This window comes from Emys orbicularis, chromosome 11 (assembly GCF_028017835.1).
Source record: "Emys orbicularis isolate rEmyOrb1 chromosome 11, rEmyOrb1.hap1, whole genome shotgun sequence".
Taxonomy (NCBI): domain Eukaryota; kingdom Metazoa; phylum Chordata; order Testudines; family Emydidae; genus Emys; species Emys orbicularis.
The window spans coordinates 47099116-47114265 of record NC_088693.1 but is presented as its reverse complement, the minus strand read 5'-3'; the positions used below and the strand labels follow the sequence as shown (position 1 = coordinate 47114265).

The 15150-nt window shown below is 38.7% G+C and overlaps 1 protein-coding gene across 1 annotated transcript in view; it reads left to right on the top strand.

Moving 5' to 3' along the window:
* The window catches only part of FRZB (frizzled related protein), a 28300-nt gene extending 13384 nt beyond the window's left edge, over positions 1 to 14916 (top strand). The window contains exons 2-6 of the mRNA XM_065413636.1: positions 1804 to 1851; positions 9176 to 9241; positions 11710 to 11914; positions 12191 to 12254; positions 14806 to 14916. Coding sequence (XP_065269708.1) covers positions 1804 to 1851; positions 9176 to 9241; positions 11710 to 11914; positions 12191 to 12254; positions 14806 to 14916 — 494 coding nt within the window. The remainder of the gene's footprint in view (positions 1 to 1803; positions 1852 to 9175; positions 9242 to 11709; positions 11915 to 12190; positions 12255 to 14805) is intronic.
* Positions 14917 to 15150: the final 234 nt, after the last annotated feature.

The following is a 15150-nucleotide window of genomic DNA, read 5'->3' as shown; positions in this document are numbered from 1 at the left end:
AGAATAAGCTAACGTCAGGAAGAAATGTCTTCCCTACTGCAATACTGTAAAGTTAAATGCATTATGGGGGTTCGGTACCGTTTTTGGCCATTGTCAAGGAGAGGATTCTGCCCTGGAATGCTAGGACATTTATTTCCTGTACCCTTATGCATACTACACTGATACAGATGTTTGATGCTGAAGTTTCAGGTTTGCCAAGTTTATTTACTATTTTAGTGAAATAAACCAGTGATATTTCAAAATCTACATTCATCCTGCATGTCTTTTATCCACCTATGTAAAGTATATTGCATGCTGTATAAGGTATAAATATGCATTAAGGAAATAGATATATATACACAGGGCTGGCCCTGGGGCGGCAAAAAAGCCTCCGGCCGCCCTCCCCCCCGCCCCCCGCCGGGGGGAGGGCGCCGGGGGGGGGGGAGGGCGGCCGGAGCCATGGGAGGAGGGCAGCGAGCCCCGGCGGGGGGTCGGCTCTCCCCCCGGCGGCCGGAGCCATGGGAGGAGGGCAGCGAGCCCCGGCGGGGGGTCGGCTCTCCCCCCGGCGGCCAGAGCGCAGGGGGCAGGGCGGCGAGAGGGCGGCGAGCCCCGGCTGGGACTCGGCTCTCCCCCCGGCGGCCGGGGGCAGGGCGCGGGGGGGGGGAGGGCGGCCAGAGCGCCGGGGGGAGGGCGGCGAGCCCGGCTGTGGCCCCGCTCTCCCCGGCGGCCGGAGCGCCGCGCCGCCCCACTCCAGGTGCCGCCCCAAGCACAAGCTTGGTGGGCTGGTGCCTGGAGCCGGCCCTGTATATACAGCCAAGACTTTTTTAAAAATGGGTGCCTAAAGTTAGGCTCCTAAATCCATATTTAGGCACATGCACGTGTGCACACAAACACGCACATATGTCATTTGTAAATAAAACTTATGGCCCTGACATTGCAGTTGAATTCACGTAATCGGACCCTTGCACCCATACTGAGCCTCATCAACTTCCATGGGGCTCCGTGCAAGCAAAACCACGTTGATCCAATTGCAAGGTTGGGTGTCTGTCTATGTTGCTATGTATATATATATATATTCCTTCAGTTTTTCTTCTTTGTAGAGAATAATATGCAACAGCTAATATATTTTTATTAACAAGACATGCATATAAATCATGTAAACTTTGGTGTTGTTTAAAAATAATAGATTTGAAAATAAGAATATTAATTTGGCACATATTCTCAATTTAGAATGCCCCCAAATGCAGTTCTTTGGAAATTGGGCATCATGCTCTTCCCCCTACCCCTATTCCTTATCTCTCTCACAAAATAATCAGAAAATTTTTAAGGGGGGAAAACTGAAACGCTTTCAGCTTATTTTGGCTTTCCCTTCAGTGACATGATTGTGGTTGGTTTGTTTTTTGTTACTGAGGAAATCAAAGTTGAATTGTCCTCAGGCATCCATCTGAGTAGAGAAGCAGTATATGTACATTTCAGAATTGCCCCAACCCCATGTCTGAATTGACACGTATTTCCATTCTTGTATAGATCCTGCTACTCTGTCGCCAATGGAAATGTGACAGTTTCCATTGTGAATTATAAATAATGTAGCGTCTGCTTCAGCATGTAACATTAGGTGCCCGCTAAAAGACAAAATTCATACTGACTTCAATAGGAACAGGAGAGGACTCTAAAACATCGCAACCTCTTTTTCATTAATAGGGTCTTACATTTTAATACACTAAATATTAGAGAAAAATTAAGCAATTTTAATGTGGCTGTATTGAAATAATCCAATATTAAAAATACTAACATTTCTTTACATATTTTACGAATCCATACCAGATTTCCCTATGGATTCTAATAATGGCAACTGTAGAGGCTCCGGCAATGGTGAGTACATTTTTATATATAACTGTTTTAATAAGTTATCTTCTTTCAAATTCTTTTAACTTTTAAATAAGACCAGTACTTAATGATGCATAGATTGCTGTGTTGTCTCAATTTTTTGTACATGTATGTTTGCTATGAGAGTTACATGTGCAATAAGACATTCAGGGAGGATGAAAGTTGGATTTAGGTGGTGGGTAAGCCTCTCTGCACAGTTGTGAATTTTACTTTGAGTTCTTTTCTAGGGTCTGATTCTGATGCTTTTATCCAGGCAAAACTTCCTTCAGGTCCAAAGGACTTGACTGCTTTCAGGGGAGGTCTTGTCTGTGTTAGGATTGAGCCCTTATTGTGCTTTCCACTTTCATTGTGTCATTCCATACTAGAGAAATATGATTTGGTTTGTTGCTCAGATCCTGCAACTCTGGAAGTCATCTTCCTTCTAATTATTTTTTCACACAAGCTGGAAATTCAGTGTGCAGCAGAACATTTGTTACTTCGACTCATTGGCCTGAACAGGTGAATCACATATTACATTACAGCATGCTAATGCAATGGACAACACTTCTCTTCACATTTTGGCATTGGAAAGAAAAATCAACAGTGCCACATATGTTAGACACAGTGTGCATTGTTCAGCATGCAAATCCCTAGTGAATCAGATTCCTTACAAATTACTCTGATGCTTCTTTGTATGATATAGGGTCCAATTCACTACTGCGTCCAGTTTTATGTTGGCGGACCTCTATTAATTTACTGGAGTGATACAGTGGTGAATCAGGCCCAGTGTATATAGCACTCTGCTGAAATGCCAGCAGTCTCTCTTTTCAGACCTTTAAACTGTAGAGCAAAGTAGTAGAATTTTCTTGTACAGTATATAAAGCATATACCTGAGTAAATTGTAATTTGAATTAGTCACGGGTACATGGAGGTCAGACTAGATGATCATGATGGTCCCTTCTGACCCGTAAATACTGTAGACTTTAATTTTTTTTCTTTGCTTCAGAAATTTCTAGAGTTGTAGCAAAGATTTAAAAATAAGTTGTTCTTCTTCTTGTTGTTTTAATGCATCTTATTTTATTAATTAATTTATTAATTTCAGTCAAATGGGGTTAATCTTAAGTAGCCTGTTTGGGCTTTGTTAAGAAAGGAAAGGAACAATTGTTTTGTTTTACTTTACAGCAAAATACATTACAAATCTCTGCAAATAATATTTCTGTGTAATTTTCTTCTATTAAGTTTAATTAAATCTACCAGCAACCACCATTTTTGACATTACCCTGGAGGTCAGATGAGCTGATCATAATGGTCCCTTCAGGCCTTAAAACTTATGGGTGAAATACTGACCCCATTGAAGTCAAGAGAAAAACTCCCATTGACTTTAATAGGATCAGGATTTCACACTATGAATCCATGAATTTTCACTCCACTGAGCCTCCCATTGTCTTGTTTTTGTGTCAGAACTGATTTAATCCCTTTGAGTTGTCCACGATTCTTAAGTAATACAAGGAAAAAGAAAATTGAATTGCCCCATATGGATAGATATGATATAGAAGTATTGCCTGAGAATTAGAGCTGGGGAATGGCAATCAGAGCTCCTGGATTCTATTACCATTTGTGCCAATAACTTATTGGCTACTGGTCAAATCACATGGGCCAAAAGGTTCAGACTTGGGCATCTAAAGTTAGGCAGCTAAATCCACATTTAAGTTACTAACTGCATTTTTGTAAGAGGTGCTAAATAACCACAACTCTCAGTGATAATCAGGGTGTTTTAAACACCTAAATCTGGATTTAAGTGAATAACTGTAGATGCCCAAATGTAAAAATTTTTCACTTAACTCTAAACCAAGCAAAAATGATCTTTGCATAGTCTAAATGCAGTTTTGTGCTTAACAATTACTGTTAAAAGAACATAATAGGATGCATGTTTGTTGTATCTCACTGATTTTCATACCAGATATGCTCAGTTTATAAGTAAAAAGATTTTTTTTAAATTAATGAGTCTTGCAAACTTGTGGGATCTGAAGGTCAAGCTGTTAACTTTCCTTGTCATGTTGCACCATCAGTAATGAAATATTTTGCTGGCCAAAAATTGCTTCAGTGCCAATCCCATTGTCTTCATTGTGGTCACCCAAATTTAACTGCTTGGAATTTAAACAGTTTTGTTGTGATGTGGCAAGAAGAAATAGAGTCCAGATGAAATTATTTTGTGTTGGCTCTGTTAGACTAATAGGAGTGAAAAGCAGTAAAAATATACATTACTAAAGAAAGCAGATATGATTGTGAAAACACCCAGGGAGCAGCTCTGAAGAATAAGCTGAATATTTTTTAATGTAGAATCACATTTTGAGTCTCAACATAGTACATTTTTTTCAATTGACAAATATAATTTAATCCCACCAGAAAAGAGCATTATTTTTTAATATTTGCTTTGTTTATATGTTCAGTAAAACAGCTTTTGTCCTTTCACCATTGTAAATAGACCCTTTGTAAGTAGTATTACAATGAAGTGTTTTAAAAAATTCAGGACTGGACGTTCTGTATGATGATAAAGGATATTGCAAATAGTTGTGTGTATTGTTGCCTGTAAGTAATGTCAGCCTGTTAAATCTACTCAAAGCAGCTCTTATCCCTGGCAAAGTCAGTTGGCAAAATCTTGCCTCCAAGTCTGCATATAAATAATTTTTCCCTTCCTTGGCTAGAAACTACATTCTTGTCTATTTCATCAGATGCTCTTAAAGTTGCTTAGAAGTTTCTCCAGATTTTATTATTATTTCAGTGAAACTTTTGCCAGCTTTGAGTACTTATATTAATCAGTAATACAACCAGGTTTTATGGGAGTGACATATTTTATATATTTTTATTTTTAAGAGCCCTATATATTTGTAGGGGAACATTTTCAAAGGTACAAATGTCACATAGGCCCCTAACTCCCACTGACTTTTTCTTAAAAATTGAATGTTTCATTGCATTCCCAGTGGAGTTAGGGATCTAGCTGCCATTTGGTTCCCAGTGCTCTAGGTGTTAGAGGGAAGGTAGGCAGGGGCATTGTCAGTAGCTCTAGCAGCTCCAGAGGAGAATGGCTAGATAGAGTGTGGGCAGGGTCACATCCCATACTCCTGCACAACAAGGTGGGGGATAACTGTCTATTGCAGTTACACATGTATAGAAAGGGGTGTTTCCCACCATGCTCCCCTAGAATCTAAGAGACATTATGCCTTTCAATAGCATAATTCTTCTAGGTTCTCCTCTGGGGTGTGCGCATGTATGTATATGTGTGCTTTTGACCTTTCCTCACATAGTTTCATCCCTGCAAGAGACAATCAAGTCTTTTTATACACACATCATTTTTCCACTGAAGGCAACATGATCCAGCGGATAGGGCACCATAATAGGAGTCAGGAGACCTGGGTTCTCATTCGAACTCTACTGATAATTTAATAACTGGCCTAGCAAGTCACTTAACTTCTCTGTGCCTCAGCTTCTCCATTTCTAAAGGGGATACTAATGGCTCCCCTTTTGTAAAACTCTCTGAAATCTACAAATTGAAAGTGCTGATAAGTGTTGTTAGATAGTATCATTCAGTGGGATCAGGGAGAAGCCCATTGATTATATTCTAAGACAATAACAGTAAAATATTTTCCTTGGATTAAAGCAGTTTCTGAGATTGTTATTGTTTTAGGAGTGTTAACCCATAGGTAACATTGCTGTCAATTTCAATCACCTTGTGTTTTGCTAGTGTGGTGGAATAAAGTTCTGCAGAGAAGGGAAATTTTAAGGGATTGACATTGTGTGTTGTTAAGGTAACTCTTCTGGATACAGATCTGACTCTGTTTTGATTTGAAATGTGAAACTAGCATGGTTACAGGGTTTAAGGGTTACAGAACTGGTCCCTTTATGAGCACCTGTTTTGAGGCTGTTTACAAAATGAGCCATAATTTGGCCTAAGTGTACATGAATTCACATAGGCTTAATGAAAGCCAAAAATTACTTCCCTTTTCTGCCTTATTTTAAAACAGTAACATAGAAAAGCTCAACTCTGTAGCGCGCTCTCCCTGTGTGTGTGTGTATATATATTTATATAGATAGATAGATAGATAGATTTCTGAGGATGCATTTTTGAAATTCAAGAGAAACATTCTTCTCTTCCTTTGAAATGTTCTTTTTTCCTATATATGCTATTTTCTATTTTTAACTATAAGGATACATTGAAGCCAAAGTAAATGATAAACTGAGAACCCCAATAAATAACTCAATAACTTCCTAATTTTTTCAAAGCACAAAAATACAAGTTTATTTTTTGGAACTGTTCTTTTCAGATTATACTGAAATATCTGAAATGGGCACTGTTGTTTTAGATCTTAAGTGTATATAAATCAGCTGTGTTGGGCTTTACTGTTTTTAATATTGAAGGATGCATACATGACTTGGGAGGCAGTGTCAGATGTTTAAAGCATGAGTGTAAGAGTCAAGGCTCCTGGGTTCTGTTCCTAATTTGACTACTAATCTGCTCTGAATTATGTGTTGCTTCAGCTAGAACCGCAAAACAGATCAATAACAGGATATGCCTATTTCTGGAACATGATCTTTCTAGTAAGAGTACTGATGCAGTTGTTACTTCATAGGATGTTCTTTATGTATTTCTGAATAGAAGTAGAATGCCGTGTGCTTAGCAAACATAATGGGGGAAATTCTCTATTGGGCACAGCAGAGCTGGGAGGGGAGAGGCTGGATGGGGGTGGGAGGAGCCAGCAGGGAGCTGGCTCTGAGTATGGCTCTGGATGGTATTGTAAATTTGGTGGTGTGTGGGGGGGGGGTGTTTAAATTTCTCTAGCTTACGCCAGCAACTGTCAACAGCAATCAGCTGCTCCACTCTACCAAGTCTCAATAACTTCCACTACATCCAAAATAATGAAGTAGCTTGATTTTTTCCCTGCTAAAATGATCAATAGTTAACTCTTCAGATAGCAACATTATGAGTAAAGGCTCCAGACTGAGTTAGCAACCTATTTGAAATGAATGAAGTGTATCCACCTGTATTATTGTTTCCAGCTGTCTGCAACCTCAGGCAGACACTGCTGCATGGGTTTATATTTTGAATTATCTTTGCAACCGGAAGGGCTAGTAACCTCACTGTGATAATGAAAGCTTAGATTCTAGAGCACAGTTGTGTAGCAAATTCAGATAGAAGGGCAATTACGTGGCCACATATTGATTATTGTACACAGGGTTCTGCATATTCTCTATGAGCTGAATTATACTTTCCTTTGTGCTGGGTTGATTGATTACAAATTGATTACAAAGAGCCCTTCCCCAGGGTTCTTGCCAAAAAAAAAAGTCCTCCTCATATCTCCCATCCCAAGCCAATGATCTGCAGTAGTGCATAGGGTAGTTATTTGTTATAGTTGGCACTCCACAATTATTTATTATAATTCATGCAATTTTCAAGTGTTAATTTACTTACAAGAGCCTTCCCTTATTCTTTCCCTGAATGAAGTAGAAACATAGGAACTGCTCTCACAAAAGTCAGTGTCAAAAACTCACATTAGATATCATGATCATATTGAGACAAGTAAAACACAGATTATAAATGGAAGAGTATCCAAACAAAGCTGATTACCTTGTTCATACCAATATTTATAGTATATACGTACAAAATGTCATGTCTATCTCAGCCATATGAGTAAGGTTTGCTGGATCAGCACCTTAATTTGCTCTTTGTTTTGCCTTTCTGGTGTGGGATGGGAAGTGAGATTGATTATATTTTAGCTATATATTTCTTTAGGGCATTGAGAGGATTCTTTTTAGTACATGTTAGAATAAAAAGATCAAATGCAAAAATTTCAGTGATTAGAATTGTCTGAGCACTAGTCAAAAATCTCCGGCTGGATTCTAGTTCAGTCCTTTGTAGAGTGTGTAGGCCAGTGAGTGGGCAGACGTGCCAACTAAGGAAGGTAAAATAAAGCCCAGTTGATAGTTCAGTGCTGGCTTTATTAACTTAAAGGAGATTTCAAACCAGGATCAACACAACACAATACAAGACACTTGCAACATCCAGACAAGACCTTTCAGCAGGATGGTAGGTGAGAAGACTGACTATTCCCTTGGGTAGCCTTCCTGGATATCTTCTAGGCCTCATATTACATGGCCACAGAACCAACCTTCACAAGACTTTGCCAGAAGCATTCCTTTATATAGTAGCCACTAGGAAGTCATATGACGCTAAGTCATCTGACATTTCTTAATGATGTGCCTGGTCTGGAGACTACAAATCCCATTAGCCCCTGAGCTTAAAGGGATTATGTCCCTGTAACAAATGTGCTGGCCGTGCTTGTGCTTTCACGCTCATACTCTTCTATAGAGAACTGCCATAGGGAGTCTACAACCTGCCCTCAGTTTTGCTGGTGCATTTATTCTGGGTTTGACGCAGTATAACTGAAAGCAGAATTTAGTCTGTGATTGATAGTTGATTGGGAATTTTCCATCAAAATGATTTCTTGATGGGAAATGCAGTTTCTGCAAACATTTTCAGTTTTCTGTTGGGGAAATCAAAATGAAATATCTCATTTTGAGTTGGTTTGTTGAACTGGCTGAAATGTATAGTTTCAAGTCAGTTCAATATTAAATTTCATTTCCCTAATGTGGTGCATTGCCTCATGGGAGCTGTAATTCCAGCCCCATTCTCTCCTATGGGCTAGGCTCCCTCACGAGACATCATCTCCCATGATACAATACCGTCTTCCCTCTGACTGGCTGAGTGGTGCATCATGGAAGTCCCATGACTGCAGATGCATCATGGGAGATGTAGTTTAGCCAGGGAGTCTCATCCATAGGGGAGAACGAGGCCATCTAACTCCTGAACTACAGTTCCCATGAGGCAATGTGCCACAATAGGAAAATACTGTTTAACATTGAACAGGCTCAAAACAAAACATTTTGCCATTTCCAATTTTTTAAATATTTTCTTTCCTAAGAGTATTGCTGTTTCAACTATTTGTTCAGATTTGGGATGAAAACAAATGTTGAAACATCAGAATTTCCTGCAGGACAGAAATTCTGATTTTCTTTCGGCTCCACTCTGATTTTTTTGTAAATATCCTTAAATCAGCAATGTGATGTTCAGTTTTACTGTTTTTGTGCAGAGGAGATTAATAATACCCTAAGGTTTTTAATAAAACCTAAATGTATAAATAAATTAATTATTGCCATCTGATTGCCATCAATCTCTGTTTGATTGTTTTTAAAGGCAATGGGGGGGGGAGGATGGGAGAGTTTGTCTTTGAATCAATGCCTTGTTCTTCTAAAGCAAAGGTTTTCTGTTTTGCAGAGCGTTGCAAATGCAAACCTATTAAAGCTACCCAGAAGACCTATCTTCGGAACAATTATAACTATGGTAAGGACAGCTGCATGGCTAGATATCAAACCTTTAAAGGAATAAATTAAGTTTTTCAGGGAACTCTAAATTTAGTAATGCGACAGGAAAAAATTCCACAACGATGGGCTATGGCCTAAGCGTGTCATCAGTTCACACTCATTTGTACTAAGAATTGTGCTTGGATTGATTGTATTGAGTTAATTCATTAGCAGTAACTACAAAAAGAGAAATTTTTTTTACTTCATGTTTTAAGATCAAAACTTGATTCACTCATGGAAGGATGAGGCAAGGGTGGGTCAGTATTGTAATAGGACGTCATTATATTTGTAGCTTTTGAGATTAAAATGTTCTGTAAACAGTTTTTTTTAAAACAATATTTAAACATTAACGTGCAAGCCCAGTGTATGTCATTGTATAATGTTGCTGTGTTTCATCCTAAATCCCAGTCAGGTATGAGATGTGCCACTTCATTGGCTCCAGGAAAATACTAAGTGTTTATACATTGAAAAGTGTCTCTAGTCTTAAAAGTGACTGGATAAAAATGACATTGTGGGATTCTATCTTTGATCTCTCTCTGATTTCTAGCTCAGTTTACAAACAAAAAGATGTTTTTACTAACTATCATCCCCGCAAACACATCCTGGGATCTGACATTGAAGTTAGGTTCTTTCCTTCTCCTACATCATTGCCAGTAATGAGGCTCCTGTAGGCCAAGTTATGCTGTCAGTAACACCTGTGCGACAACACCCCCTCCACCCCCCCCGGGTGTTCAGACTATGTCCTGAGCTGTCCAGATTTCCCTATTCTTCGAACATCCCCTGGGTCCAACTCTGCAGCCTTTATTCAGACAAGTCTTTCTTACACAAATAAACCTGATGAAGTCAACAAGATTTCTTGCATAAGTAAGGATTACATATAGGAGTCAGAAATGCAGAATTGGGCCCTTGAAGTCTTAATATGTTGATCTGCAACCTGTTACTCATGTGAGTAGCTACTATTAGTTTCACTGAAGTCATGAAAAAGGGTTTACATGACCAGGACATAGTGAATACAATTTTATTGTTAAACCAATGTTTTTAAGTACATATGTATACAAATGGTATCCACTAAGTCTGCAATAAAATAAATCCTACTAAATGATATTAATGAACTCTCATATTCATTGAAAAGCAGGAAGGTTATGATTTTCTGCCTCCTTTAGCGGTTTTATATGTAGTAGTGGTTGGTCTGAGTATTCTCCAGTGGAATACTGCACCTGCTATGGCAGAGATTCACTGAGTGTGCTACAGTTATAGTTTGTGGGCTGTTTTGGAGAGAATGAAGGTGACTTACCACAGGCTCTCTTTATATTCTGTTATACCATTCCTCTCTTTAGAATGTAAAGACCTCAGGAAACACATTAGAAAGAGTGCCAAAGTAAAGTAGGCTTTTGTGGTAAAGTCTTAAGAAAGTGGATTAGTTTGGGTAAAATTTTTCCTCTGTATAACTCCTGTGAGGAGTTGAATAGTTGTGTTTAACTTAGCTGAGAGAATGCTGAGCATATCTGTGGGTGGAAAACCTGTGTGTGAGAGAGAGAGTGGGGATGGGTTAATGGATTTTCTCTATTTTTCATTACATCTCTTCCATTTTGCCTCCTCCCCCCCCCCCCCCCCACTAGTTATAAGAGATTAAGAATCTAAGGAATTTGGATGTAAAATGGAGGAAGATTCTATGATTTGAAAACAGTGCAAGATGTAGTACTCCCTGGAGTATGACCTCTGGATTTGCATGCAGTGTCAGCTCATTGGTCACCATGAGAGACCTGAAAAATTGCTGCCCTTGGAAGGCAACTTTCCCTAATATGCAGTTCATGGGAGAATGATAAGATCAGAGAAGAAACAATTAGACAGGTCATCAGGTCAAGATCAGGAGCATTGGCGTTCATGGAAAACAGAGCAGATTGGTGCTGGGTCACTGGAGGAAGAAGAGAAAAGGGAAGGCCCTGTCATCCAATAGGGATAATGATACAATAAAGCTTTCAAGTATATTCTCCATTTTGTGAAAGGCTGTGGGTGACAAATTAAGAGTCTGTACTGGACCTAAATAAGAAAGAAGTTGTTGTAGCATAAGCTGAATGAACAATGAGGAAATAATATGAAGTATGAACTACATATTTAAAACACAGAGGGAATAAAAGAAAAAAGCTAAAAAATATATATCCCAGAGAAAGTAAGGTGAAAGGCCCATTGCTAAATTATTCCCTGCACAGAGCACCTACATTGCTATTCTATATACTGAGCTACCTGAAATATATATGTTACTCTTGGTAGAAGAGAAAGTGAAAAAATAGGGCGAGAGAGGAATCTCTGGGCAAAATCTAGATGGAGTTCAGTTGAGCTTTTGATAAAGGAGCACACAAAAGACTAATCCACCAGGTCACAAAGGATGGCACGGGGGTGACTTACATTATTTACTGCTGTTAACTACACTCTGTTACTTTTCCCCAGTCATTCGGGCTAAAGTGAAGGAGGTGAAGACTAAATGTCATGATGTCACCGCAGTAGTTGAAGTAAAGGAGATACTAAAATCTTCCTTGGTGAATATTCCTAAGGACACTGTTAACCTTTACACAAACTCTGGCTGTCTATGCCCACCACTCAGTGCCAATGAAGAATACATTATAATGGGCTATGAAGATGAGGAACGCTCCAGGTAATTTATTCTTTAGTGTTCTTTAAAGAATTACTTTCCCTGCTCTACTTGCCCACCCATGAGACCTCATTTTGAAGCCACCATTGTTCCCTCTGAAGAAAATTGGACAGAATTTTCTTCAGAACTTTTGAGTTACCTGGTCTTGTCACTGCTGAATGCCATGAGGTTCTCTCTCTCTTCTCCCCTTGAGCAGATTCTGTTAGTGTTGTGTATATTGCTATGTACAGCATACACATTCCTCGATAATAAAATAACTAACTTATCTGAAATGTGTAGGTTACTCTTGGTAGAAGGCTCCATAGCTGAGAAATGGAAGGATCGTCTTGGTAAAAAAGTAAAGGTAAGACAATGTTTCATGATCTTAGTAACAATTGACATTGGAAACAGTGTTTGTATCTCACCTTTAAGAAAAGAGAGAAAATACTTGAGGCCCAATTCTACACCCATGAAAGTTAACGTGTCAGATTCTGATTCCATTACACACAGGTAAATTTGGAGTAACATAACTGAAATCAATGGAGTTACTCCAGATTTATACAAGTTTAGCAGCAATTAAAACCTGAATCATTTATTTCAATCAGCAGGAGCTGAATTAAGCTCTACAGCCAAATTCTGCATTTAGATGCATACACGCAGCTTTTATTCAGTTCAGTGGGAACCATCTACACACAGCCAAGGGCAGAACGTGGTTTCACAAGCCGCCTTCTTACCTCATTTACAAACTTCTGCGTCTCAAATTTTAAATGTTTAAATACAGTTCTCATCTAAATTGTGCAGACTTGGTCTGCTCCTAGACTTAGCTCTTCATCTAAGGAAACATTTGACATATGTGAGGGAGGAAAAGAACATGGGAGGAATACAAGTGTGGGAGTTCCTATCTGAAAGAAAATAGAGAAATAGGGAGGAACTGGAGCAGACACAAAAATGATATATCTTGTAATTCCTGGAATGATTGATTGGGTAAGCTAGGCATCCACACAGACTTTGGCCCCTGAGCTTTATCTTTCATATCTGACACCCGTCAGACCTCAAATGGTTTTAGTGACCTTGGCAGCATTACAAAACATCACTTTACATGGAAAGCATTGATTTTAAAAACAATTTCTCCAACATGTTGATTTGACATAAATAAGGTTCCCCACATCTTTTTGCATGTGTGTGTCTGTCTCTTTCCCCTTATTTTCTTCAAGTTTTAGTGATCATTGCAGAGAAAATCCTACTTTTTTTATACAAATTGAAATTCTTCTGTGTCTAGCTGTCATCCATATTCCTTTTATTAGACTGGGTGACCTATTTTAAATTCTCATCTGGTAGATCCTCCTCAACTCCATTGCCAGAGAACATGTGATAATTCATGTTGTTTTCTGGTACCACTTTAGTTCTGGTTTCCTGATACTAGTGTAATTTCAGTTACCGGCAACTGTTACATCCCTGGTAGTTTCATTACCATCTATTACACCACACACAGTTCCCTCGTGCCAGCTCTGCTCTATGAATCACTTGATTGCTTTTCTATCATGGTTTCCTAAAAAGGTCCACAGGTGGCTTTACTTACATTTAAAAAATTAAAAAATAAAGCATAAGCTACGTTTATGCTTGTCATTGTATCATGGTGTCTGATCATTCATTTTCATGTTAATATGATCTCTTAGGCAGCCAGCAGTTCAAGTCAACTGTCAAGTTGTTTAAAAAAAAAAAAAAAAAAAAACCACCACCAAAACCACACACTAGTTTAAAAACCTCTAAGAACTGAAAAAGATCCTTACTCATGTTTCTAGTAAGACCTGAGGACAATAACCCCGCAAATAAATTATGTGCGTAAGTTTGTTCTTGGACTGCTGAGCACAAGCATGGCTTTGAGTTTGATGAAGCTAGTTGCATGAGTAAAGTTAAATAGAAGCTATTAAAATCTAATGTGCTTTTCACAGTGGTGTTTGATTACTACTTGTATTTCTTTCAGCTTGGATATGGACACAGTTTTACTATAGTTTATAGTCACTTTCTGATTCTCAGCACTGCAGTGGTTGGGTTGCAAGCATGTGGAAGGGAATGTTTAGTTCCAATCTTGGGGGGGAAACCAAGCTTGTTTGCATTGAAAGAAAAATGCATTAACATTTTAAATCATTCATTTTGGTAAAATAACTTTTTTAAAGTCTATGTTTTGACCATAATCTACCCTGGCATTCATAACTTAGGTCTGTGTGTGTAATGTCACCCATCCCCTGACTGTGTAAATAACATGCTATGCATTTGAAGGCATGATCCTGTGAGGTGCTGAGTGCCCTCAACTTCCAACTACTTCACTGAGAGTTGAGAGGGCTCAACACCTCTTAGGATTGGATCCTTATCCTCCAGGCTGAGTCGTGTAGGTTGACTACTACAGAGCCCTGCTAAAGTAAACAGGGTTTGTGCAAATCTGCTTGCAGAATCACGGCCTTAGTAAGTAGCTAACATTTGAGCCTTTAAAAGGGCACATCTCTACCAAAAAAACAGTTAAAGAAACAAAGGTTTAAGAAATATGGTCACTAGACCATGAGAACAAGGACCTGTTTTACCCTGTAATTTGTTGATTTGATACTGTAATATTATGTAGTTACACATTTACGTAGCCACATTCCTGTCACTATGCTCTGCACTCTGGGGCAGAACTCTTACTTCTGCTCATAATGTAAGTCACACATTCACTATTATTTTATAAAGTCTCTGGCGTTTTCTCTTCTGGTGGGGGTAACAGCATCTTTTAGAAATATTACCGGTACTTTGCAGCATTTGAGTGTAATTTGTGAACTAGTTTTGTAAAAATATCTGAGTTTAGGGTATTTTGAAACACATGCAGTTGTAGTTAAATTTTTTTCTTCCATTTATTAGTTTTGTTTGCTTACATTGTACAGCGCTGGGATCAGAAACTCCGTCATCCTGGAAAGGGCAAAAATGAGCCTGGACAAAGTGATTCTGCTCAAAAGTCTGGCAAGAACAGTAATCCACGACAAACACGCAACTAAATGTGAAAAGCTATGTAAAAATCAATGGACTATATATTAAGACTTGCATTGTTGGAGCAGCAAGGGAGAAATTGCACTATTGCACGTTATATTCTATTGTTTACTACAAAATCATGTTGTAGCTAATTAGTTATTTTCCCTCGTTTTCTGCCTTTTGGGGGGGGGGGGGTAAATCCTGAAAAATTATATATTTTATCTCAGTAATAACTGCAGAAAAACTGCCCTTATGAGATA